We start from the raw sequence: 27,962 nt of genomic DNA, 5'->3' as shown, positions 1-27,962 counted from the left end.
CCGTTTTCCGATGCGGTGTGGAGTGAGTGTGTGTCGCGCGTGTCCGCACTGGAGGCATATGCTTGTGTGTATACATGGGGTGTGTTTTTCGGTACGTAGGGAGAAAATGCTTGCCAACCACCGGAAATCTCCTGGAATTTATTAGAAAATAATGGATTATAAAAAGAAGGCAGGAGACAAGCGGATCTTCCCTTGAGTTGCAACCCGATTTGCTGCTGGCTCAGTTTGTTGTGATTCTTTTTGTTGATAGGTGTCTGATGGTATTCTGATAACACCCCCCCCCCTTTTTTCCCCTCGAGCTTTACAGTTTAAAAAAAGGAAACAAAAAAACCACCCCAAAATCTCTCCCCCTTTTTTTCGCCCGGTCGGGATCGCTGTTTCCATCCATGTGCTTGCGTCTCCCCCGCGTTCCACTTAAACTATTTTAATCCTTGGACCCAAGGAGGAGGCTGATAGGGGGTGGATAAAAAAAGTTCTTCCAAAATAGTGTGCCCGGGGAGCAGGATGGGGGATTTCGCAGCCCCCGCTGCTGCCGCGAATGGCAGTAGTATTTGCATCAACAGTAGCCTGAACAGCAGCCTCGGCGGGGCCGGGATCGGTGTGAATAATACTCCCAATAGTACTCCCGCTGCTCCGAGTAGCAATCACCCCGCTGCCGGCTGCGGCGGCGGCGGCGGCTCCGGGGGCCCCGGCGGCGGATCGGCGGCCGTCCCCAAGCACAGCACGGTGGTGGAGCGGCTCCGCCAGCGCATCGAGGGCTGCCGGCGGCACCACGTCAACTGCGAGAACAGGTACCAGCAGGCTCAGGTGGAGCAGCTGGAGCTGGAGCGCCGGGACACCGTGAGTCTTTACCAGCGGACCCTGGAGCAGAGGGCCAAGAAATCGGGCGCCGGCACCGGCAAGCAACAGCACCAGAGCAAACCCCAGCAAGATGCGGAGGCTGCCTCGGCAGAGCAGAGGAACCACACGCTGATCATGGTGAGGGCGCGCTGGCAGCGGGCACGGGGCGCGCGCGTGGAGGGGGGGCGTGGAGCTTCTCACACGGGGGCACGGGGATCTGATTTGCACGGCGGGCGAGGTGGGCTGAAGCCGAAGGGTTAACGTCAACTTTTCTGAGGTAAAAGCTGCCGTCGCTGCTACCTGTTAATCTGTCAGGGTTGTCAGATTTGGGGAAGAGGGGGCGAGAGGGGGAGAAGCCAGTCACGACTGCGAGAGGCGGAGGGAGCCTGGAGGAGCGTCAGAGTGAGGCGCTGGAAAAGTTTTACCCCCCCCTCCCTTTCTCAGATACTGATTTGAAAGACTTGAACCCAAAGTTGAAACCTCGCTCCTCCTCTTCACCGCTCCCCACCCCACCCCTCGCCTGGCTGCCTGCGCTCCCCAGACCCGCCCGCCTTCGCCCACCCCTCTCAGCACATCCGCCGGGTGCAGGGAGAATTTGATGCTGTCGCAGATTCTGGGCGGGCACCAGGCCTTCGAACCCTTGGCGGGGAGGAGGAGGAAGAGAGATGCTCTCGCCTCCTCTCCCCAGGCTCACCCACTTTAGGCTGAGAAAGTCTGGGAGTTTTGTGAATGAACTTTGAAGTGGGTGAGAAGCGAGCGAGGGTGGCTGCGCGCGCGCGCGCGTCCGCGAGAGCGCGCGCGGATGCGGGGCGCGGATGCGCTCCCTAGCAGCTCGAGACCCGGGGCTGGCCCGACAGGTGGAGCGACCCCGAGGGTCGAGGCAGGAGCGGCTCGCCCGGGCGGGAGGGGAGAGCGATGCCCAGGGCTTGCACCGCGAGTCCCCGTCAAGCAACTTCGCCGGGGATTCTCTCCCCTCCTCCTCTTAAACTTGCTTGCACAGAGCTCTCTCCGCTTCTCTCCCGCCCCACTGCCCGCCAACTTTCCGGGCCTGTCTGATAAGCCCGGAGGAGTGGAAGGTAGCGGGGAGGTGAAAGAGGCTTAAATGGCTGAGTGGGTGGGTTCGAGGTTGGAGGAGCAGCCAATGACTTAACTCCTCCGGGAGGAAGGGGCAGTTCCCACCCCCTAACCCTGAGGGTAGAATCCTTTCTCCTATCTCCGCTCTCCGGTTCTTTTGCTTTCCTTTCGGGGTGGGGTGGGGTAGGGGGAGCCGGAAGCCAGGGAAAGGTGTCTGAGCCCCCTCCCCCGCCGCGCCGCCCGGGTTGGGGCTGCGCGCGTGTGCGGGGGTGGGGCGGGCGGTGGGAACCCGGGAGCGCCTCGGGGCCGCGCGCCTCCGCCCGTTTCCCCCGCAGCCCGCACCTTGAACGGCGCCGCGGGAGGCCCTCTCGGTGTGCGGCTTATAAACCGCGCACGTCCCGGGTCTGGGGGTCTTCTGCGCTGGGGATGGTGCGGGTGCCGGCGCGGGCTTTCGGCCGGCGTTCCGTGACAAAGAGCCGGCATGGGGGAGGGGAAGAGGAGAGGCCACTGCGCTCACTCCCCCCCACCCCGCACGTGAAGAGGAACAATTTGTTTATCTTGGGCTTCAAGAATCCTTCCCTCCTCCCCGTTCTCCGAGGCCGCCCAGCCCCTCCTCCCTCCCCTCCCTCCCCTCCCTCCTCTGCGCGATCCTGCCCAGTCCCGCCGGCAGCACCTTCCCTCCTCCCCTTCCTAGTCCCCCCTTTTCCTCCTCCCACCTTCCTCGAGCCCGCCTTCCCCCTCCCTTCTGGAACGCGGCCGTGGGGGAGGGAGCGGGAGGCGCTTTGTCCGCCCGGCGGCCCGGCTCGGCCCCGGAGGCCGCCTGGCTGGGAGGGGCGCTGCGCCCCGCGGCCCTGCCCCTCCCCCGCGGCCGCCCCCGCCCCCCGGGCCCGCGCTTCCCCCCAGTCGCCGAGCTTGCCCGGAGCGCGAAGAAGAGGCCGACTCGGTGGGGAGGGAGAACGACGATCACAGAGTCAGGGAGGGAGGTTCTCGCTTTACAAACAGGAAGCCGAAAACCACTGACATACTGTAGCTTTTTTGATTGTACCCGGAGGCGGGGCCGGACCTGCATCTTGACTGTATCTCGCGTGTCCCGCTGGTGCCTATTTCTCTCCGGGTCCGCGCTGCCTCCCACTCCCTGCCCCCTTTCGCGCCCTTCCACGGATGCGGAGAGTCACTTTGTGAACCTAAGACTCAAGTAGTATTTGAAAGGCAATGAGAATGTCATCCTTGCCTGCTCCACGCCCTCTTTTCCTGTGTTTGTACGCCCCACACGCTCGGTTTGCGTAGGGATGGGCTTCTTTCGGGAGGCTCCAAAATCTCAGTCCCACGGCCTCTCTCCCGACCTTTCTAGATGGAGGACTGTTGTGGCGTTACCTCGCCAGCTGGGCAACGCTGGAACAAAAGCCTGGTCGCATTTGATCTGGGGCCAGAAAGTTTTAGCGTTTGGGTTGTATTCTCTCGAGGGTGCCATATCGGCCCCAGGAGGGGTACCGGGGGACTCGGGGTGCGTGTGCCTGGTTATAATACCCCCGCAGGTGCGAGCAAACCCCGGGTCCTGACGTTACCTGGAAGGAGGTAGCAAGCCCAAGCCAGAGCTTACTTTTCAAAATGAAAAGATAGTGCTTACTTGAATGGCTGAGACCTAAGCTGTAAATTTCATGGTGAGTCTCAGTTCAGCAAGTTAAGTTACACTTTAAAAATGATTATCTGAAAATAACATTTTTCTATCAATTTGGTGAGAATATAATTTAGCCTATCGATTACACCGATGTACAGGAGTGTGTTCTAGCTTCAATGTATTTCACATATGCATTCCCCATTGATATAAGTGGCACAAGTATGTGTAATGAGTGTAAGAAAAATGAACAGCCTTAAATCTTAAGCAGAGTTGCACGTAAATTCTAGGTACCACAAAAAAAGGGAAAAAAGTTAACATCTTCCTCTACAAGTTATTTCTCCTTTGAAAATAATTAGTTCAAAATTTTACATTGGCCCCTGAAATGAAAGAGTATTTTAACTTAGCCTGCGTGTGAGATAAAATCTTGAGAACAGGTTGCAAAGAGAACGTTGATCTTCCTTTTCTTGAATTAGCTGCTGGATTTTAGTTGGGCTGGGGCGGGGTTGGGAGGGGTGGAGCACAGCAATTATATTTAGTTCTCAGATTGAGCTCTCTGTTTGGAAAGCCTTAAAGAAAAGCAATAATCAACCAGAGCCAAATAATAATAATGGTGATGATACAAATAAAGATGAATAGGATTCTTTTCTGTTTTATTGCTATTGTTTACCTTCTTAGGGCCAGTATGTCTAAAGTACTAAATATCGATTAGTTCTCTTTCTGCTTGGCTTGGGTTAAGAAGGCAGTCTGATCAAGGCTTTACCTCTTTTGATTTGTTTTCTTATTTTATACATTTACAAGCATAGGCATGAAAAACAAACAAGCAAACCAGAAGCCGGGTGGCTGAGGTGAAATAGAAATTTTTCTTGGCTTCAGGCCACTGGGAAGGGCCTGGGTTTTGTGTGGGTCCCTAACAGCCCTGTTAGAGTGGATAGCCCAGGCCTGGGTTTGAAGCTGCATTACTTCAGGTGAAAGGTGGTTTCTGCACTTGTAGTCAAATGACTCTCCCACACAAACTTTATTTATTCAGAAGGATCCCCCCCCCAACAGCTGTTGGTGAGTACTATTGATTTCACCTATTAGAGAATCTCATTGAAAAGTTGTCTTTTCCTAAACTAGTTTCTATTTCTGGTAGCAGAATGAGACAGTGTTCATTTTCTGTGCTTAAAACTGAAGTCCTAACTAAAATTTTAAGATAAATTCCAGCTGATAAGTTCATTCTCAAGCTGAAGATAGAGTGACTTGGCAAAGGTGTAATCATTCAGGCATACCAAAAAGCATTGACAGTGGTCTTCAGAATTTCAAAATGGTGGTAGTCTTACTTGACCTGGATAAATCTCATGTTTTCATGACCCTTCTACTTACTAGCACCATCATAACTTTCAGAGTGTGCTTAATTTATACACAGGTTAAAGACTGTATAAATCCATGTGATTCCTGCTCTGAAGAGTTTATCACATAAAATTCACTTGATAATAAGCATATTAAACACTGAGTATGAGAGAAAACTGCAACCTCTCCAAAATGTTCTCATCTACTCCTGAAAGAGATCCAGGAAATGTCAACATACTAGTCCAGGGCTAAACCTCCTTATAAATGAATCTGGTTTCCCATTTCTTATCCTGTTGAAGGTAAGTTACTGGCTTTGTATCCAGGTTTTTTGGCAAGCTTGTAATGTCAAACCATTTCTAAATCTTTCCTGTGAACCTTTTCTTCTGCTACTCTCCTGGGTGATAGGATTGATAGTGTCTCTTGAAAAACCTTCCATAGCCCACACAGGGTGTGCCTTAACTTTGTGAAAAACTTTTTGAAATTTCATTTCCCTGTGCTTCACAAGTGTTTGTCTTTAATTCTCAAGAAGCATTAAAAAAGGGAAAAAAAGCTCCAACACATAGTTAATTGTGTTATGTATGTTCTTTAGTTGTGGTGCGTTTTATTTAGTCCTGGGCAGACGACAATGAGAAAAAAAGAAGCATAGTTAGTCATTCATCATAATCTACAAACTGCTCTTCAGGCTGAGTTTCTTCCCAGGGAAAGCAGAGTTTTCAGGCAGATAGCATGTTTGATACTTTCTGTCCAATCTTGTTAGAATTATAAGGGCAAGCTTTAGAATCTTTGGAGGTTTTCTGCCACCTGATACGAGGATAGTGAACAGTCCATGGACATGGTGTACTGACACTTCTGTAGAAGGATGAGGACTTTAAACATTAAAATGGTGTTATATAGAGTTATTTTCTAAATACCTCTCTGAGACCAATATAGCCAACTGTTGGTAAAAAGGTTTCCTGACAGGGTTTTTCCATTTGGTTGAGATAAGAATGGGGGAGTCTCTCCTCTCTCATTAGTGCTGCTACTGTAGAGGGAATCTAGTATAATAAACTGTTCTGCATACTTCCTAGTATTTCTTGGGTATATCTGAAGTACTTATGTTGTATTTAATGTCACTTTCAGAGTTTTACTTGTGATCAGTGCTCCATGTGTATTAATTAACACTTCTGTACTACATTCTTGAGCTTAAGATGGCTAAATTTTGTCATTTCTTTCCACATTACCCATCATAAGGAACTGTGAAATCAATCAGGCATCAGAATCTTATAAAAAGGAACATATTTAAAACTCAATCCCAAGATTTTCATAATATCTGCCTCTTAATTCTCCCAAGTAGCTTTGCATTTTTCACTCTATTATTCAGAGGCTGATTGTTGAGTTTTCAGATCCAGCTGTTTGCTTTGTTTTTCTTTCCCCTTCCTGCTGCCAACCTTTTGGTCTTTTTTACTGATCTTTAGCACTTTTACCAAAGAGTGGGAAGAAGCAATAAGAGAAATTTAATTTTGGTGCTTCCTCCTCTCGTGACTAATGAAACAATTGGATAAGATACCAATTATTTTGAATTAATTATGGGTTTGATTTAGTAAACCATTTGCTCTTCATTAGTGCAAATCATTGAGAATAGACTAGATTTTTAAATGTCATTCATTCAGCGATACGGGTACACAGTCCATGGTGCTTCACAGAAGTGAAAATGCTAAACCACACTCTTGCATCCAAGACTTGGACAGTGTAGTATGTTCTCTGTAGATTTTCAGTATTATTTAAGGTAGGTTTAAGGGAATAACGTGTGTGTTTTTTAATCAGTGTTAGACTTGATGTTAGTGACTTCTCAACAGTTTCGGGCTGAGTTATTCCCCTTTCCCGTTATAGCTTAAGTAAAATAATATGCTTACTTTCCTGTTGTTTCAAACTAATTTGACATTGCAAAAAAAGCTGATTTACAGATGACCGTGCCAAAGTTATCGGATCCCCCAAATCAAATTTTCATTAAAAAATACAGCATGCTCTTCAGACATACACATTAAAAAATTCATTATTCATGTTTGTGAGGTGGAAATGGAGTTTTTGGAAAATCAGCTATTGCCAAAAAGGAATTACTTTTGCTTAACTTAGGGAAACAAAACAAAAACTTTTTTGTTGTTTAAGTCAGATAAAGTTTAAGAACTAGAGGAATAAGATTGGATAAAATTACTCTGAAGATGGAGTTGGGGGCCTGCTGTATAATGAATACTTAAAGATCACGGGGTTCTAATCCATGGATCAGAGAAGGAGCACACTTTTTTAAAAAAAAGTCTACCTGGTTATTTTATCTGTTAAACAGTTGAGGGGCTTTTGAGCTGTGGATAAGCAACTCCACTTGGGAAGGAAGCACGGCCTTCCCTTAGGGCCACCATATACACGTGTATAGAAAAAGCCATTACTACTGTGGCCCAGTGTTGTTGTTTTTGTTTGTTTTTTAAATTTTTTTTATGGCAAGCTGTGCATACTCTTCTTGGAGGAATTTAATAAAAGTCTCAAAAGGCCTGCAGTACTTCCTTTGACACAAGGAAAGTGATTTCTTAAGAATAATTTAGACACCTCTTTTTAATTAAATTGGACCTTGCGTTGGTTGGAATGACCTTTATGCAGAAGTAGAATCTTTTTAAGTAAGAATAACTAACTAAGAATAACTAACATTCACCCTCCTTAAGCAATGGCTTAGCAACCATAGAACACTGGAGTGAAATATTTAAACTAACAACCTCCAGAATTTCTTACGCCTTAAAGTTTCTATTCTGTTGGGTAGAACCTGGTTTTGTAATGTTTCACGTTATGGACGCTCCAGTCCTCAGCACATTTACTTGTGCTTATGCGTGTGAAGACGTTTTTAGGATACATTACTGTCTCTCTCTCCTTCCCTCTTGCAATATCTTCCTCCACCTCCAGAAAACCCATGTCAGGACAAGGGCTTCTATCCCTTCAAAAGAAAAGGCTGAAGTGCTGAGTCTATTTGTGTAGATTCAACCTGGGTCATAACTGTGACTCAAAAGGATTGCACAGCTCTACAGACAAGCTCTGCCAGTGCCCTTCATTCTCACAGTGGTGGGTTACTTTTCTTTCTTTGATTGTTTGTTAGATGCTGAAAGTAACTCAGTGATTGAGAGTGAATTTAAAGGGACTGGTACCCAGTAGAGGCCTTTAAGGATCTCTAGTGGTAAGGTAAGAGAGGCAAGGGTAGGGGGAGGGTTTTGGAGGGATCTCCTGAAATGAGTGGCAAAAGAGGTGACTGGTTTTGCTCATGTGGGGTAAACAGTATCCTGGCACCTTGGGAGTTTATGGTGATAACATATGCTTTTAGTAGTCTATTCTGAACCTGCAGACCTTACTAAAACTCAAATATGTATTTTTCAGAACTAACGGCAATATTGTTTGTATTCCAATATCTGGAAACAAAATCATTTCCTAAAATATTTCTATGCTCCTTTAAATGACTACCTCTGCCATTTAAGTGGACTTACCACAGGATTCCTTTTAATCAGAGATTCTCAGTTGGTGGAGATTTTGCCCCCACCCTGAACGTTTGGCAGTGTTGGGAGATATTTTTGAGTTGTCACAACTAGAGGGGTGCTGCTGCTGTCTAGTGAGTAGAAGCCAGGGATGCTGTTAAACATCCTACAGTGCACCCACAGCAAAGAATCACCCTGTCCAAAATATCAGTGTTGCTGCTATTGAGAAACTCGACCTTAAACAAGGAGCTCCCGTCGAATGTCGAAAATACGAAGTGTGGCTTTCCTCACAGCTTTTCAAAAACACTCTTACTACTTACAGGGTGGAGAGGGGAGGGGGTGCTGCTGTGAGGTAGACGGTTGCTGGGAAGAAGTTAAAGTGCTGCCTTGTTGCATCTCAGCTCCGGCCATGTGACAGTCTGGCTTTTCACTTCATGATTGTCTGGTTGGGAAGGTGAACAGTAGTCATTTTTTTCACCTCCTGGAGGAGCAATTGCTGGGCTCAAATGAATTAACATATGTAAGAGTCCCAAAGACTTGATGGTGCTACACAAATGCTAGACTTACTTGTATGAATTACTTTCCTATCACTTGTTTGTTTGCCTCCCACCCAAGTGCAGACGTAGAGTGATTTGAGGCTTATTTCACTCATGCAGAAGCCGAGGTCTCATGGCAAGGTCTCGAGCAACTGCTACATGTCGGACACTATTTCTAGGCGCTGGGGATACAGTAGTGAACCAGGGTCCTTGCTCTCATTGGACTCACAGCAGAGCATCATTCATGTTTCAGATTAGCTGTATAAAATGGTCTTTGTGGTTTTATGAGAACATGTTAATAGAAGTCATGAATGAGCCAACATTTAGGAAAATCCCAAGGATACTAAATGCTTTGTATCCTCTTGCAAGTTTTCTATAGCTTTCTGGTATTGCTTTCTACAGCAACATTTATTTCATTGTTTTTCAAATAAAATCACTGTGGAGGGGAGAGGGTTAGCTAGTGTGGTGGAGAATAAGATTAAAGGATGGTTGTTAAAAACGAGGCTGATGATCATCTTTCTTGCCTTTTTTTGGACTAGGTAACACTTGTAGCACCATAATCACAGCTTGACCTCAAGCTTTTAGAAGAAATTAGACAAAAAGAGGGAGCATTTAGAAAAAAGCAAGCAGGAAGGTGCAGGGACTTGAATGTCACGTGAAGAACAGTTGGGAGACCTTGGAGGGGTTTAGTCTGATTTTGGGGATGATATGATTGCTTTCTTAAAATATTTGAAGGGCTGTCACATGAAAAAAGGATTAGGTGTGCTCTTTATGGCCTCAAGGGGATAAATTTAGGATCAGTGGTTGGCGGTTATTAGGAGCAAGGTTTGGTTTAATATATTAGAAAAATAATTATATGAAAATGGAAGCTGTTCACAGATGAAATGGGCTGCGTTGATGAGCGAAAATGTTCCAGCAGAAGTTGTTCAATTAGCTGAAATGTTGGAGAAGAGATGACATCTTTTTTAAGCAATAAAACTTTTAAACAATATAAAAATAAAATACCGGTTAAAAGAGGGTAGGGTCTTTGTCTCTTTAATCCTCTTTATATCCTCATAGTAGAAAAAGATCTACCTGGGAACTCCCTGGTTGTCCAGTGGTTAAACTTGACGCTTTCATGGCTGAGGGCCCAAGTTCAATCCCTGGTTGGGGAACTAAGATCCCATAAGCCACACGGTGGGGCCAAAAAAAAGACATACCTGTATAGGGGAGGAACTCTAAATATTTGTGGAATTGCTAAATGAAAATGAGTAGAGTAAGTGACTGATTTCCCCCACCTCAGTGTCCCCCCCTCCACCCCCAGAAGTGACCATGGTTTAGAACCTCTCTCTCCAGACCTTCTTTTTGTTTACATGTATACTGTATAGTGTACATCACCACACACCACCCATTAGTTTTTTCTACATAAATGGAATCATATTCTACATATGGTTCTGAGATTTACTTTTTCACATAATATATTTTGGAGATCTGTCCAATTCGATCCACATAGATCCTCAACTCATTTTTTAAACTGTTATGTAGCATTCCAAATAAAATGTTCTATAATTTACTGAATGATCCCTTATTTTGAGAAACTCTGGTAGTTTCTCATTTTCAGCCAGTTAAGCCTTACTTAATTGCAATGAACATCCTTATTCATATATCCTTGTATATGTGAGCATTTTTGTAGCAGATTTGAACTTTTTTCTGTATATGTAATATGTAAAAACAGAAGTTGGCCAAAAAAAAATTCACTTAATCTAATATTGTTTAACATAGACCTCAAATCTTATTACAACATTTTAGGGCAAATGATAATTGTGTCTCCTGAAAAATATGGCCTAAAAAAAAGTATCATCTCTAGGGACTGGAGTATGTCTTTGCAATCAGCGTGAACATTGTTAATTTTTAAAGGCTGCATGTCCTGCCACACATCTTACAGGAATGACTTTCTTTCTTTTCATCTGGTCCCAATGACGAAGTGAGGAGGAGTCTAGCTAACCAGCTCCAGTTCATGCTATGAAAGTGGAGATTCAGTGTCTTGAACAAGTTTGTAGTTCTCTTTACCTTTTCTGAGCTTTGTGTTCCCTGGGCCTGTGTGGCTTTATGTGTAAAATGTGTTTCCATTGGTGATACAGTACCTGGGGTGGCAAAGGGTGCAGATTTGAGTGGTCATAAAAATCGCAGGTCTGTAAGTTGCCACTTCCTACAGGTTCAATTACCCTGACTAATCCAGTCATCTGTGTAACACAGTAATAACAACCTGCTGACCTGGCCAGCTGTAGAAAATGCATCAAAATGGACTTGCCTAGAGGGTCGCCTGATAGCGTTTGTTTCCACAGTGAGTCCTATCAGTTTTCATTACACACAGGTGCTGAAGTGGTCTCAAGACTGCCCTCCGTGAGGCTTCTTGGTCATTTTGATTTACCTTTGGCCTGGCAGCTGCCCTACAGCAGGATACTAAGAACCAGGGTCTATATTTTTACAGTGCTGGAGGAGTTTGGCTTCAGAATCTACACTCTTGGCTACAACATTATTCTGCCTTCATCTGACTGAAGGGTTCTCTCTTGAAAATGTGTGAGCCGCTGGCTTTTCTAAATAACCATGCTTTCCCAAGGAGTGATCTTCACCTACCTATTCAATCTTACCTTAGGTTTTCAGATCGGTTTGAACAGGAGCCCATGTGAAGATCTTGGTAGTGCTGGTCCTGGGCTGGACGTGCTGTTTTCTAACGAGGACCCCCCCCCACTTTGCTGTCTCCTGGCCTCACATACCTCTGGCCTCCTGTGCCCCTCTTTCCGCATCTCCTTTACCACCACCTCATGTTTTACCTTTGACACAGAGACAGTAGGACCTGGAAACTTGTACAAAATGTAGGTGGCGGTGATTTGAACCACAGAAAGAAACCGAGGGTGGAGATGCAGGTGATTGGCCTCAACTTTAGAGGTCATTCTCTCCCAAGTGATTCCAATAAACCAGGCTTCTGCTTCAAATGATGACCTAGATACTGACTAGTGGCAGCCATTTTCTGCCATTTAGCTGGAACGCATAGCATCTTAGTGAGAAAAACCCCTTTGGCCAGCTAAGCTGATGCAGCTCTGGGCTCAGTGCAGCCTTTAGGGGAGGGGGCTTCAGTCTAAAGACAGCTAGATATCTTCTGCTTCAGTAGAATACATGGCAAGAATGGGTTTGGCACATAAAATAAGGACCTTGCTCCTAATCTTGAAAGTAGGCCAGCCAGTACAATCAACCAAGACATCCTTCAAGTTGCTGCTCTGGTCACGCAATCCAGCTTCAACCTTTGACTCTTCTGCTGACAGCCAAGTTTAAACCGTTAAGTTTAGTTTTTGCTAGTCTACTGTCCCTCTGAGGAGTGTCATGTGACTTTTTTTGTGTTGGCTTCTGATTTTTCCTGTTTCTTTCATTTCTAGCACTAGAATGTCTTCTTTGAAGGATGACTTCCATGTATATACAAGGTGGACAGCTGCCTTGCATTTTGCCCCAAGTATAACATTTTACCTTTTCACTGATTATAGACAGATAAATGGTTCTCTGTTTTGAATATTAGTTATTTCATAGCTATCTGACTACAGTTATTAGGTAAACTGCTTCCCAAAGGCTAGTGAGATTACAGCTATGCTGCAATAAACTTCTAATTCCTTTGAAAAGCATTTTCTTCTTTCTTTTTTTCCTTTAAGAACTTTTATTGAGATACAGTTGCAATTGACATACAATAAACTGCATATGTTTAAAGTGTACAATTTGGTATTTTTTTTCTTATTAGTAATGTGTGTATGGCAATCCCAATCTCCCAATTCATCCCATCCCAACCCCACCCCACTTTCCCCACTTGGTGTCCATATATTTGTTCTCTACATCTATGTCTCTGTTGCTGCCTTGCAAACCGGTTTCTTATTTCTTTTTGAAAGAATCCAGAGATGATTTGGAATAGGTAATAAATACTTAGAATCAAGTCTTACCTCATTATGGAGTTTTTAAAAAACATATCTTACAAAAAGTAAGCGTTTCAGACCTATTGTTTTGGAAGAGAGTTCAGTAACTATGGACATATGGATACAGAGGCCTATCCGGAGGTTAACGTTAACATTTATGCAAAGAAATCGGACACGTCAGAGCTGGGCAAAATTTTCCTGATACTAAGTAAATGAAATAAAACTGTTTTAATGGTTGGTTCTTGAGGTTTGGCTTCAGAATGGCTAAGTGATAATAACGCCAGAGTTCCCAGCAAGGGTAAAACATACACCCCCCCCCCCCCCCAGGCCCGCTCCCATATTCTATTCAGGGATCCTTTTGTCCCCAGTTCTAATCCACTGTGGCATTTCAGTCCATCCTTCCTTGAGCAGAGATGTGGCTGTAGTAGTGGCCGCTTTTGCAGAGTATGCAGGTGGTGTTTATCTTTAATCACTTCAGGTATTTCCTCACAGTGGTGTGTGCGGATCAGCACCTCCCGGGTTGTAACATTCTCTGACTATTCACATCCTGCAGTAGCCCTTTCCCCGGAGATCCGCTGATGTTGGGTAAACAGAGGTGGTTTATATAAAGAAGCAACTTTCTCAGTTTAGAAGTTGTTACGGCTAAACGGTTGAGAACGTCTTTTGCAGTTTAACTGGGAATTCCTAAATGGTTTGCAGCTGTTGTTGGATTTTTAAAAACACATTCGAAACACGTTCGTTTTCATCAATGAAGCACGGAAACAATGACTTGAGCTTTGGATTTCATGCTGCTTACTTCTCCGAACCTGTTAAGGGACTATTTGAAGAAGCTGTTTGTCATAACATTGAATAACCATATCAAAAAAATATTTTTGGCAGGTTGTATATGTTAGAGTGGAATAGGTGTGGAGTCCATGATGAACGTGGACCATGCCATGGTAACTTGGAGGGTGGCAAAGTAGGATAAACTGGTACTTTGGGGGGGGTGGGTGGGTTCTGGGATATCTGGCACCCCAGCTGTTGAAATTCCAATAGACTGTTGCTTTTTTTTTTTTTTCAGTGTTTGATCCTGTTCTTGGATTGAAAGGATTGATATGAATCATTCAGGGCCTTTTCTTAACTTGAAGTTTGTGGTCTGAGATTGGAATTGGAACACTCGGAAATATGTAACAATAGTTTCAAGGAAGGGAGCTTAATGATAGTGTGTGCCTGGGAGAATCGTGTCTTTGTTCTCTCTGCTGAGGTGCGGGTTGTCCGTGTTGCTGGTTTGGTAGGCTCCGTGTTTATCTTTGGTCTGGAATGTCAAAGAACTGCCAACCTAAGAATTTTGCTTCCCTCTCTACCCTAAAGTGATGGTATAGGAGTTTCTGGTATTGGCTCATGGGGGTGGGGACAACCATATATGGAAGAGAGAAGGGGGATTGGCTGGCTTTGGTATTCTCATCTGTTCCTCCTAATGCCATTTTCATTACTCTATTAACCGAGAGTGGATACTCTGAATAATTATTTATGTCTGTGTTTTCTTTCACAGTGTACTGCACACTTCACTTGTTTTCTTCAACTTTTTGTAATCTGTGTGTTTATGATACACTGAAGAGCTATAAATTTGAGAAGAGAGATAATTAGCTTTGACAGACTTACAGAACTGAGACTAAGAGGAGGAAGCAAGAGAGTTGCTTAAGCAAAGGATTCCACTACTGGCTTTGAGATAAATTATCCAGATAAATTTTTCAGTGTTAAAATTCACAACTCTCTGAGTGGCCTGGGTTATAGGAAGAAGTGGGTTATTGTGTGATTTTTAAGAATTTAAATATTTTTCATAGTTTAAAAAATATTTTATTGCCAACATAGAATTTTTTAACCATTTTAAGACTGAATTATAGTTAATTTACAATGCTGTGTTTCAGGTGTGATTCAGTTATATACATATATACACACACATATACATATATATAATATATATATTCTTTTTGAGATTCTTTTCCATCATAGGATATTACAAGATATTGAATATAGTTCCCCGTGCTATACAGTAGGTACTTGTTTAGTTATTTTATATATAGTAGTGTGTATAACAACATAGAATCTTTAAATGGAGAAATTCAAGTTACTGAGCAGTGAAATGGGAGGAAGAAACAGCAGTTCAGTCATTGGTGTTAAAAATTCTTTACGTTGTTCTCAGTGCCTTTTAATCTCTCTCCTAGGGTGAGCATGTGCAATTTTTGAGGAACCTTTGTTTAATAAATCTTTTAACTTAAAGAGGAGTTTTCCTCTCACTTTGGTGGCTCATGCATTGGGGGAAGTGGCCTTCAAGAAACATGGTTCATTGGGCATTAACTTGACTTAGTAGCCCCTCCTACCTCTGCCAATTTGGGGATGCTTTGCATAGGGGCGATTAAACTGTCTCAGTGTCTACAGAGAAGATTAACCATGGGTTGGGTTAAATTGTTCCTACTATTGTATATTATTTTCTCTTTTTTGGATTGAAAAGAAAACGTGTGGAACAGAGTGTGAGAGGATGACTATGACAAAAAGGGAGGGGGCGGGTAAAATTCACATCATCCAATTAAAAGAAATGAGCAAATAAGGCTCCCGTGTCGCCATTATTCCTACAGCTCTTCCTCCCTGGGCCAAATCATGCCCTCATCCACAGTGGAGGTCATGATACGGAAAAAAGGTACCTATCTAGAACGTTCCGAGATATACTGGCTTAATGCTTAGAAGGGGAGAGAAGGCTTTGTAGGGGAGTTTCACCGAGAAAGAAAATGTTGAGAGAGTTCACAGTCAAGTCTATAGGATGAGTTGCCTTCGGTCACCGTCAGCTCTGAGCCAGAGGCTCTCTAAGCATGGACCCGGGACTAGCTTGAAGGTGGGCTCCGAAGGAGTGGGAAGAGTGGAAAGGTGGGGATATCCCTGCACACGAACCCAGAGTCACAGGGGTTCAGCGTGAAGAGCTGCTTTGAAATGTCCAGCTTTTCTCCTCTCCACACCCAGGAGCTGCTTCCGCTTCCTCCACCCCCTCCATGCCTCCGTCTTTTGTTCCATGAATAAATATTATGTGGTGTGATGCTCATTACTCTTTGATATGAAAAAAGGCAATTCATTAGGTTGAAGGAGGAGGGGGAGGGAGACACCATTTTTCACCCGGTGCATCAAGCGCTGTTACACTGATTTGAATTCCCAGAAAAGTAATAAAACAGTGAAAATAATGATAAAACAGCTCCTGGGCTGACAGCTGTGCAGCGCACGGGAGCCCCGCGCACAGGTCCCCGCGCTGCAGCCGGACAATATTGCAGAGCATATGGTGCCTTGCAAGCCAGTTGTTGAACTCGGTGGCCGGCTTTTGTCTGGGTGACTCTCCCAGCATCGGGCCTGTGGTGGCTCTTCAGAAACTTCTAGTCTCCCTGGCAGGAGGGCTCTTGGCTCCAGGCCAGCCGTGCTGTACGGTGGCTGACTCAGGCCACGCGGAAAAGCTCAGGCTCGGGGAGCATTCACGCCTCCTTCCTTTGGTCACTAATCAGATCATTTGTTCCGCAAGGAGAAACTGGGCTCTTTTTTTCCCATAGCGGCCCAGAGGCTCCATTACCGAAGGGAAGTTTTCTGCAGGAATGCCAGTGAATTATTATAGATGCATTAACTCAGTGGGGCTCACTTCTTCTTGCGAGAGTGACCACTGTTTTGCTTTGGTTTGTGTTTAGTGCTTTTCGGATGCACTTTTTCCATCCCCTCTTCATTCTTAAGGCTAGAACAGCTAAAGGCAGCAAGTACGTTAGGGCCAGTTTTGCTGCTCCAAGGGAGCGCGGGTAGCCCTCTATCTAGTTTTTACAAGATAGCGCTAAAATAGGCCCTTTGCTGAGCATGGGTCTGTTTTTTAAAATGTGTGAAGCTGGCATGTGTGTGTGCATAAAAAGACTAATTAACTCCGCTTTGCTCAGAGGGATCTCCTTGGCCGCCCCGCGAATGTGCCCCACGTTGGCCAGAGCTGCGCCATCATCTTGAAAACGTTATGACTTCAGCCTCTGTGGAGTCAGGGTCCTTCATTCTGGTTGCTTTCCTCTTGACTCCAGAGTGCAAGGGAAGATCCAGAAAGGCCACACGGTCCTGGGAGAGTGGTTCCTACAAATCTAGCAGAAGGCGAGTCTCCGAGAGAATCACACTCCATGAGGAAGGGCGGTAGCCTGTGCTATTGTGCTGCGTGCGTGAGAATATTTTTATTTCAGGAGCTGAAAGCAGAAAACCGGTGGTGTTGGTACGCTGATTGAGGAACGCCAAATGTCACCAAATTCTTGATCTCTATGGGACTTTTTTTTTTTTGCAGAACACCTATAAAGATTGCATTCTGATGTCAGAATGAGTGCATTTCTTTTTCTTATGAACAAATGTCATTCCAAGGCCAAATCTATTGGGAAGAAATATACATATGTATGTGTATGTATATTTATTTATTTCTGTGATGTTCTACTAATGACTAATCAGAGATTACATTTGAACGCTCTGCTGGGGGAACTGATATTTTTTCAAGCCTTTAGTTTTACATTGATGATCACTGGCTTTGAAAAAAAGGTTTCTAAATGGAGGAAAATTGATCTGCTATAAATCTGGTGTAGGTAGGGAGGCACTTGCTGTAGCAGTCAGGGGCGGAGCCGAGTTGATGCCTGTGCCCCGGATGTGATTCAGAGCATCCCAAGGAATGAGTGGGGTCCTGTTTGCTGTTTACTTGCTGGGTTGGTTGTAGGAGCTCCTTGACAGCATGAACATCCTTTCAGCCTTCCCTTGATAGTTGATGTGTGACTTGATTTGTATTTTCACAGATCATAGTCAGGGGAGAGGTGTTTTGGCTTTTAGTTTCCTGAGTTAGGGGAACAGCCTTAACCTTGTCCCCCTTTAAGAGATGGAAGCAAGAAGATAATGACGAGGACTTCCTAGGTGGCGCAGTGGGTAAAGAATCCGCCTGCCAATGCAGGGGACACGGGTTCGATCCCTGCCTCACGAAGATACCACATGCCACAGAGCAACTAAGCCAATGCACCACAGGTATTGAGCCTGTGCTCTAGAGCCCGTGAGCCACAACTACTGAGCCCATGTGCCACAACTACTGAAGTCCACGAGCCTAGAGCCCATGCTCTACAAGAGAGGCCACCACAATGAGAAGCCTGTGCACCACAACGAAGAGCAGCCCCCACTCGCTGCAACTAGAGAAAGCCCGTGTGCAGCAACGAAAACCCAACGCAGCCAATAAAATTAATTAATTAAAAAAAAAGATAATGATGAAAAGAGACCCACACTTGACTCTCTTTCCTTGCCCTGAGCACTGTGGAGCCACCTGCAGCCACTCTGGAGGTTTTACTACAACTATCACAGCCTTCCTGGAGGGAGAGCTGGTGGAGAAGTTGGAAGGGATGAGTAGGTGAAAAAGAGAGCTAGAAAGGAAAGCAGGAGACAAGAGGAAGAAGGTGAGGGTAAGAAATGATAGGACATTTCTCGGTGTTAAGAGTAGGTGAACATTTGGATAGATGAAGTATCCTTGTTTCCATTGAATTAAATTTGTAAATATCTTTTTGGCCATTTTATATTTGCACAGTAATATTAGACATTCTAATTACGCAGCATGTTTATGGGATAAGTAGAGTTACAGTGATGCTCAGTTCACTTACTAGGCCATCAGCTGAGTAGGTGGCAAAGCAAAAGTATCAATAGGACCAGGCTGTTGATATGCTACGTTTGGTACAGCTTTTCCTGTTGAATGACGAACTATGAATCTGAAAATCCAGCTGTGTTGTTTTACAAACTATTAGCAAATAGAAATCTTCAGGGGTTATGGGGACAGTTCAATTAAAAAAAAAATTGCCCCCCCAATGTGATTTCTATTATAATTATTTAATGCCTAAAGGACTCTTATAATTGAATTTTAGGGTGCTTCATTTACATTCTAGCTGGCGAGAGTCAGAAATACTGTCACTTTGTGGTCCTCTAATCGCTGTACCAAACATTCACAAAATGCCCTGTGATTCAATTATAAGTATCTTCTGGGGACCATGTAATTATATACTGTCTAGTTATCATTATGCACCAGGGGTCGCATTAGTGGTTGGTTGTTCATAACCCTGTCATTGATAGTACAAGGTGCTTTGGGTAAAGCTACAAATTTTATAAGGAGGAATGATCTAGCTTTAGGGGCAGGAAAGGGTTACATACTCATTTTTAAGTTGTACCAGTAGGACTTTTGAAGTAAACGCTTGATGATATGATGATATTAAATAATTGACAAATTTGTTTAGTGTAAATGAAATATAAAGTCTAAAAATGTACACCAGAAACCCTATACCAGTGAAAGAAAGGAGATGGTACTGTTGTGTATATAAAGCTATGTCTTTGTAAAAAGAAAATTAAACAAAAAAAAATATGCCACGTATAGGAAAGAATTACTCGATGTGAGTATCTAGTAATCTTTGAATTAAAGAAGAGAGAATGAGTATTTTCAAGGATGTTTGTGCAAAATAAGAAGCCTTTAGCCTGTTCCTCCCAGGGCACCACGGAGGCATCTACTCGCAGACCTCGCCTCTTCCAGAGCTCTTTAAAGTGGTCGCCAGCTCTCGACAGCAATTGCTTTTGAGTCGTGTTCAAACAACCCTGACACGAGTCCCTTGGTATGTCATTATCGAGTCTCATATTTAACCTTTTTCTAATAACCTCCCCAAAGTCCAGAGTTTTCAGTTAGCGCCAGAGGAAGTTAGAAAAGGTGTTTTTCCTCCTCTTGACTGCACAGCTGTGAGAGGCATAGTTATCTGGAAGTCATCTTTGTTTTTCCTTTCTTTTTTTGGTCCTATGAGGGGACCAGATAGATGCAAAAAGAAAGTGACTCGTTGAGATAGGCCAGACTTTGTGGCGAGTGTCAATACATTAATAAGAAAGTCTCTTTCTCCAATTTTTACTGAGTCTCTTGCTTGATTAACTCTATTCTTTTGGCAGAGAAGGACCAGGGAACGTAGGTATCCGTAGAGAATGTGGCTCTCCTCCTTTTCCCTTTCATAAGCTTGTTATTAGTGATGCATGTATGATGCTAAGAGGTCAGGAATAAGCTGCAGATTGTGGACGAGCCCGAGAACAGGGGCAATGGTGTTTGTTGGTTGTGTTTTGTTTAGCGCCCTGTGTGGCTTGCGGGATCTTAGTTCCCTACCCAGGGATCGAACTGGCGTCCCCTGCAGTGGAAGCATGGAGTCTTAACCACTAGACTGCCAGGGAAGTCCTGATCCTTTCTTATTAAGAGAAGCATGTGGAAGTGGAGTTATCTCTGATGTCACAGAAATCAGAGAGAGCAGTCATGAGTTTAGGAGGGTGGGGGACACCCAGAAGGTCTCATTCCGAGAGGAGGCCGGAGGTGGATGATCCAAACAACCTTCCACTTTGCTGCTTCCCAGCCACTGGCCTGGTGCAGGGGGCAGTGGGTGACTACAGATATTCTGGCCCCACTGTCACCACCAATGGAGATGGAGGAGAGGGCCATGGGAAGAGAGCAAGATAGAAGAAGAAGGGGGAAAATGAGGTAAAGAAGGGCATGGACCACTAGGAGATGTTTGGATGTGGACCCTTCATGACCTAGAATGGCTTTTTGAAATAGTGAGAGGGAATGTTTCTGCACGCCTTGGAGATACGTGGAATGTCTTGTGGAAATCCCATTCTGACTTGCCTTCCTGGCTTGTTCCCTACTGACACATCTTTATGGTTCTGCACAAATTGCACCTTCTGCCTCTGCACTGAGCCCTTCTCAAGCAGAGCCGCTTGTGGTTTGGGCGGGGCGGGGCGGGGCGGGGGGGCACGGGGAGAAGCGAGGCCACTTCTTGAGAGGGTCTTCTTCCTCTAATTCTTTACCTAGGGAGTCCCATCCTTCCCCTGACAAGGGCTGAGCCCCATGCTCTCTGGGTGCTGGGTACAAGTGAGCACTCAAGCCTTTGGATCACGGTGGCTGAGGTCTGTTGCTTTGGGGGTTTTCCCTGTTTTTCTCCTGGCCTGTGCTGTAGGGTTCCCAGGTTGAATCATGACCAAGCCAGTAACTTCCTCTGCCTGGCTGTATAATCTGTTCTATGTATGATACAGACAGGATTTCTGATGATCAGATATAACAAATGCTCCCACTGTCCTCTGGCTCTGGCTCCCATCCCCGTGATTGGGGTGCAGTTTGGTCTAACTCAAAGAACATTAGATTACATCGAGAGCCAGGAAATCAGGTCTAGTTCAGGCTTTTCCCCAGCAAACTATATGACCTTGAGCAAATCACTGAATCTCCTAGGACCACAAAACTCATGGTTTGATTCAGTTGATTTGTAAGGACACTTTAGAGTAGGAAGGAAATATTTCTAAAATTCAAGCGTTTAATAAGTTTGTGTAGCCATACTGGTACTACCTTAAATCCTAGGAGTATCTGCATCCTTGCATCCTTCTTTCTGGCTGCCTAGAGGCTCCCCACAACAGAAACAAAAGAGAGCTCAACTTTCACTGAACGACTGCAGGGTTTTGTCTAACTGATCAGAGTTTGTAAACTTCATGCGTCTGTGCAAGTGCCCTGCTTGGAAACAGGGTGTGTCAAATTAGGCAGGCCAGTAGGACGTGAAGGAATGTTTCCTAATTCTGCTGGTCCTCTCTGTTTAGAACCCTGGGCCCCTCCTTCCCTTGTCATGCTCTCCTAGCATCATATGCACGAGTGGTCCTTGTCCTGTATAGCTTATGGGTGAGTGGCCAACACTGCGTGATGAGCTTCTTTAAAGCAGAGATTGAGCCTGATGTACAGGAGGAACTCCAAAGAGAGAGATATATATATATATATATATATATATTAAGTACTTTTATTGAAATACAGTTAACAGACAATAAACAGCATATATTTAGAGTGTACAATTTGGTATCCCAATCTCCCAATTCATTCCCCCCCAACCCTCCCCGCTTTCCCCACTTGGTGTCCGTGTGTTTGTTCTCTACATCTGTGTCTCTATTTCTGCCTTGCATTTCCTCTTTCATAGTTGTTAGCATTTGCCTTATGTATTGAGGTGCTCCTATGTTGGGTGCATATATATTTATAATAGTTATCTCCTCTTCTTGGATGGATCCCTTGATCTTTATGTAATGTCCTTTCTTGTCTCTTGTAACAGTTTTTATTTTAAAGTCTATTTTATCTGATATGAGTATTGCTACTCCAGCTTTCTTTTGATTTCCATTTGCATGGAATATCTTTTTCCATCCCCTCACTTTCAGTCTGTATGTGTCCCTAGGTCTGAAGTGGGTCTCTTGTAGACAGCATATATATGGGTCTTGTTTTTGTATCCATTCAGCCAGTCTGTCTTTTGGCTGGTGCATTTAGTCCATTTACATTCAAGGTAATTATTGATATGTATGTTCCTATTACCATTTTCTTAATTGTTTTGTTTTTGTTTTTGTAGGTCCTTTTCTTCTCTTATGTTTCCTGCTTAGAGAAGTTCCTTTAGCATTTGTTGTAGGGCTGGTTTGGTGGTGCTGAGTTCTCTTAGCTGGTGCTTGTCTGTAAAGCTTTTGATTTCTTCATCGAACCTGAATGAGATCCTTGCTGGGTAGAGTATTCTTGGTTGTAGGTTCTTCCCTTTCATCACTTGAAATATATCATGCCACTCCCTTCTGGCTTGCAGAGTTTCTGCTGAGAAATCAGCTGTTAACCTTATGGAGGTTCCTTTGTATGTTATTTGTTGTTTTTCCCTTGTTGCTTTTAATAACATTTCTCTGTCTTTCTTTAATTTCTGTCAGTTTGACTACTATATGTCTTGGCGTGTTTCTCCTTGGGTTTCTCCTGCCTGGGACTCTCTGCGCTTCCTGGACTTGGGTAGCTATTTCCTTTCCCATGTTAGGGAAGTTTTCAACTATAATCTCTTCCAATATTTTCTCAGGTCCTTTCTCTCTTCTCCTTCTGGGACCCCTATAATGCGAATGTTGGTGTGTTTAACATTGTCCCAGAGGTATCTTAGGCTGTCTTCAGTTCTTTTCATTCTTTTTTCCTTATTCTTTTCCGCATCAGTGATGATCACCATTCTGTCTTCCAGGTCACTTATTCGCCCTTCTGCCTCAGTTAATCTGGTATTGGTTCCTTCTAGTGTATTTTTCATTTCAGTTATTGTGTTGCATGTCTCTGTTTGTTTGCTCTTTAATTCTTCTAAGTCTTTGGTGAACTTTTCGATCTCTGCATCCAGTCTTTTTTCAAAGTCGTGGATCATCTTCACCATCATTATTCTGAATTCTTTTTCTGGAAGGGTGCCTATCTCCTCTTCATTTAGTTGTTTTTCTGGGGTTTTATCCTGTCCCTTCATCTGGTACAAAGTCCGCTGCTTTTTCATTTTCTCTATCTTTCTGTGGCTGTGGTTTTCAGTTCCGCAAGATGAAATACTGCTGATACTGCTTGATACTGCTGTCTGCCCTCTTGTGGAGGAAGCTGTCTAGGAGACTCCCAAAGATATTTCTTGAACAGACCTGAACTATAATATTGGCTGAGGCGTTTAATCACATCCTTATTAATTATGGCATGAGTCCTAAACTTCAGGGCTGGAGTCTTAAAATGTGGCTAGAAAACCCAACTTTGTTTTTCTAGTTGGTTGAAGCCATTTTTCTCGTCTTTCAATCAGCACATATCCATCTGCCATCTAATGGCGAAACCAAGATGTCCTTTTTGGTACCATTTGTAATTACAAATCATTACCCTTCCTTTTCGAAGGCCAAATAATATCCTGAGGATCTTAATCAGTTTTTGAAAATCAGTGTACAAACTTCAGTTTACAGGCCTTCATAGCATGTGTGTAGGTGACCCTCAGGTGATTCTTTTAGACTCTTACTTACTGGTAGACTGTCTCAAACAGTGTAATACTGTATTATATAGTATTTTAGCTGAGTTTCCTTTAGAAATATGCATTTGGGCAGATACAACTATGAGGATGAGCAGGAGACTGATTTATAAGACTCAATCTGTACAAACGATGAGGACACAGTCTTGTAAACATAGATATTGTTTCTTCAGTTCTATAGATGTTTACTTTGCAGTAGGTTTACCAGCACATTTCTAAAGTGAAGAATTTCATAAATTAGAGTGCTTGGATTGTCTCAATAAAGCAAGAAAAATAACGAAAAACTTTTTAAGTGGAATACACTATCTAGCAGATTCTTGGATACAAAGCCATTTTTCTGTCTTCTGCATCCCCACTTTGGGCAAGCATATTTTCTCTCTGATTCTGTCTGAGTAGTTTTGACAAGCATATGAAAAAAACAGGAGAAGGCCCCAGAATTAAGTCACATTCAGATTGTTTTGCTAACAACTCATACTCTTTTATAATTCCAAGGTGAAAGATAAAAGTCACTCCAATCAAATTAAAGGGCAAGAAATGAACTTAGTTGAGTCTAATGTTTGTTTTAGGCCTGGGATTTACACAGGCGATTCACTTGCTGTGATACACTGATAAACTTTTTGTTCCATGCCACAATTAAAAAACAAAACAAAACAAAACAAGACAAGACAAAACAAAAATCTCTAAAACAAACCAAAAACCTTACCTGCTTGGTTTTAAGTTTGCAGACAGGTTTGTTTTTCTTTTTCTAAGTTAATTTGTTCTCATCTAGCTGGTGTCTCTCTTCAGCTAACACCTGCTTAGACTTATTAGTGGTGCCCTTTCCACCACTGCAGATTCATTACAATAGTAACAAATATTAAGGTGTTTTGATTGTAAATGACCACTTATGCTTTGGCTCTTTTAGTTGCTATACTGATTGGCCATCAGCCTGAAAACGCCTTTTGTTCCATTTTCTCTTTCATTTGTTTCAGCTCTCTGGCAGACAAAGTCTCCGCCTGTCCTTCCAGAGGACTGGGGGCAGTGATTAAGAAAGAAAAATCTACCCTTTGTTTTGCCTTCACCTTTTGAAAATATATACTGCAGTCAAAATCAGTTTTGACTTAATTTGATTTAAAAAATGGTTGTTTCCCTCAGAGAAAGAAGGCATGTATAAGAATTGTGTGTGTGTGTATGTGTGTGTTTAGTTGAATTTTGGTTTTACCCCAGAATGGAATAGCTTATGCTTCTAAGCTATTCATTTATATAACAACTATGTGACTTCCAGAATTTGGCATGGCCTGAAAGGGGGCCTCCATGATCCTATTGATGGAAAAAGTGGTAACAGTAACAAACATTCCCTGAGTGCCAGACACTGTTTTAAATGCTTTACACGCTATCATCTCTTTTAATTTTCACAACCATCCTGTGAGGCTGTTGTGATTATTGTTTCCATTTACGAGATGAGGCTGCTGAGTCCCAAGCTTTGAGTACCTGCCAGGGTTAATGAGTGGTAGGACAGGGATTCAATCCCACACAGTATTGCTCCAGAGTACGTGTGACTAATTACTTCTCAGTGTTGGTGCTAGGAGGAGAATGATGAGTTTAGGACTTTGGAAGACTGTTTACTTGTGCTGTAGAATATGGATGAAGGGAGATCTTTTTTTTTTTTTTTCTTTAAAATTTGTCTTCAGTGCTTTTCTAATATATTTGTATTATGTCTTTCTGGTGATATGAGCCTTAAAAAGTTTCGCATCTTAGAGGGGACGATAACTCATGTAGAAGACTGCATTAAACGTAAAAGTGCATCTTAGTGAATGATAACCCAGAGATCACCCATGTAAACCATCACCAAGTCAAGGAATAGAATATTACCACTACTGCACTACACTATACTAATTTATTACCATTACTATAGAGTGCCCACAAGCCCAGGGGAACCTTCTGATTACAAATCCCTCCCTCCCTCAGGGAGATCTTGAAGGTCCACATCCAGATACTACTCTTCAGCATCTATCCTCTGACTGGCTTTTCCCACTCAGCCCTGACTTTAAGGGCAGGATGACGGTTCTGGGTTGCTGGGGGTCGGCTCTGGGCTGCCTGGCTCCTGGGTGTGGCCTGATAGCCATGGCTGTTCTCAGAATGTACCATCTACTTTTATCAGTTTGGTCCTCTCCCAGATTGCCAGAGTCAAAATCTTATTTGGGCTTCAGCACAAATCTAGAGGACTAGCATAGCTGCCTTTGGAGCTGTGCCTGATGAGAGCCTGCGTGTGTGTACCTTATTATGATTATTATTGAAGTATAGTTGCACAAACTATTAGGTATAAAATGTGCCTTTTTTGACAGCACACAGAGAGAGGGTCTTCCAAGAGCGCCAGGTCCTCAAGGTTAGGGGCAGCCTCTGCTCCACAGACCTGGTTGCATGAGGTGCACAGATGCACCCTAGCAGAAATGACTAGTGGTCAGAGCTTGAAGCTCCATAAAAGCAGGGATTTTTGTCTTTTTAATTCCCTGCTGTCTTCTGAGCCCAGAATAGTGCTTCGGACAGAGTAGGTGCTCCATGTATACCTTAATTAATCTAATAGCCAAGCATGGTTGTCCCTTGGTACAAGGTTTTCTGAGTTCCACACTTCCCTCTCCATCATTCCCTTTCTATAAACCACCAGAGTTCTGTCACCTGTGAATTTATCTAAATCCTACTTTATGAATATTTTTGGCTTATGTACCTCCTGAGGTTTTTATGAAGAAGCGATCTTGCCTCATATTTCTAAAGCAGCCTCCATAATCAAAGGTGGGAGGGGAAGTTTGGAGCAAACCAGAGAGGAATATGGACAGATGAGGGAGCAAAAGAGAGTCAGGGCACAGGGAAAGGGGCCTCACTGGGGAGAAGAGGAGCTTGTCACTTAAGTCTTGATGTGCTAATGACACTGCCTGTGAACCACTGGATGAAGACATGATTCTGTAATTTGGTGAAGTGACTATTTGGTGAGAGCAGTGGCTCAAAGTGTTGATGACACAATAGATTCTTTCAACCTTTCATTCAGGTTCAGCTCTTGATACACAAATACAATTTTGGAAACTAAGTGAAATACATATAGAGGCTTGGTTTGCATTCTGCTGAACAGTATCTGTTTTTTTTTAAATAGGTCTTTTAAAAAAAATTTTTATTTATTTATTTGGCTGAGCTGGGTCTTCGTTGCTGCACGGGTTTTCTCCAGTTGTGGTACACAGGCTTCTCATTGTGGTGGCTTCTCTTGTTGTGGAGCATGGGCTCTAGGCTTGCAGACTTCAGTAGTTGCAGCACATGGGCTCAGTAGTTGTGGCTCGCAGGCTCTAGAGTATAGGCTCAGTAGTTGTGGCACACAGGCTTAGTTGCTCTGCATGTGGGATCTTCCCGGACCAGGGTTCAAACCCGTGTCCCCTGCATTGGCAGGTGGATTCTTAACGACTGGGCCACCAGGGAAATCCCTGAACAGTATCCTTAATAGTAAACCCTGTGCCTCGAGTGAAGTTATCAGTACTTTAATATCCCACCTATAAAGCAGGGATAATAATAGTTCCATCTTCACAGTGCTGAGGTGAAGACTGGGAGGTATAATTCATGTAGAATTTTCAGTAAAGTTCAAGATACACAATAAACATTCTGTAAATGTCAGCTGTTATTATTAGTACATCACCAAGATGCCCACAGTTGTGCCTCATGATGGCAGGCTCAGTGGGTAGCCAACATGTTTTCTCTAAAAAAGAATAGAGCATGACTCTAGGTGTGTAGTGGGTGTTGTAAGGAGGAGTCGAGCTTTTGCAGGCTCTCTTGTACTTCTTGTGTAGAAGGTATTCAGCATACATAGACACCATTACAATGACTTTCAACATGGGTCCGAATTCCTTCAGCACTTTCTATTGGTGCCATTTATTTTGGACTTGCCATATTATGTCTTCCATTATTTATCCCTGACCATTCATAGGGGACCTTTAATGAGTCAGATGCTGGGCTAAGCACTGAAGTGAGAACCACAGATGGGCTACTGTCCCTGCCCTGGAGAAGCTTGAAGAGTATTTGGGCGGATGAAGGATACAGAGGTGTGAAACACAGAGCATCAGCATGGAGTCACTAGTTGCTTAGTGTTGTTGAGACAGAGGTTTCAGGGTAGAAAATGGTGGGAGAAGAGGCTGGTAAGAAAGGCAGGTATTAGGAGGTGGAGGGCATTATATGCCATGCTCAAGAGCTTAAATCCAATGATATAGGTGAAGAGAAACCATTTAAGGGTTGTAAACAAGTGAGTGACATGGGCAGCCAACTTTAGATAAAGCATT

The 27,962-nt window shown here is 43.8% G+C and overlaps 1 protein-coding gene across 1 annotated transcript in view; it reads left to right on the top strand.

Annotated features, from left to right (window-relative positions):
- The first annotated feature begins 478 nt into the window (after positions 1-478).
- Positions 479-27,962, top strand: part of MAML3 (mastermind like transcriptional coactivator 3) — a 414,210-nt gene continuing 386,726 nt past the window's right edge. The window contains exon 1 of the mRNA XM_057727926.1: positions 479-978. Coding sequence (XP_057583909.1) covers positions 505-978 — 474 coding nt within the window. The 5' untranslated portion in view covers positions 479-504. The remainder of the gene's footprint in view (positions 979-27,962) is intronic.

The sequence above is a fragment of the Hippopotamus amphibius genome, chromosome 3 (genome assembly GCF_030028045.1).
Source record: "Hippopotamus amphibius kiboko isolate mHipAmp2 chromosome 3, mHipAmp2.hap2, whole genome shotgun sequence".
Classification (NCBI taxonomy): Eukaryota; Metazoa; Chordata; class Mammalia; order Artiodactyla; family Hippopotamidae; genus Hippopotamus; species Hippopotamus amphibius.
This window is presented reverse-complemented; position numbering and strand designations above follow the sequence as displayed.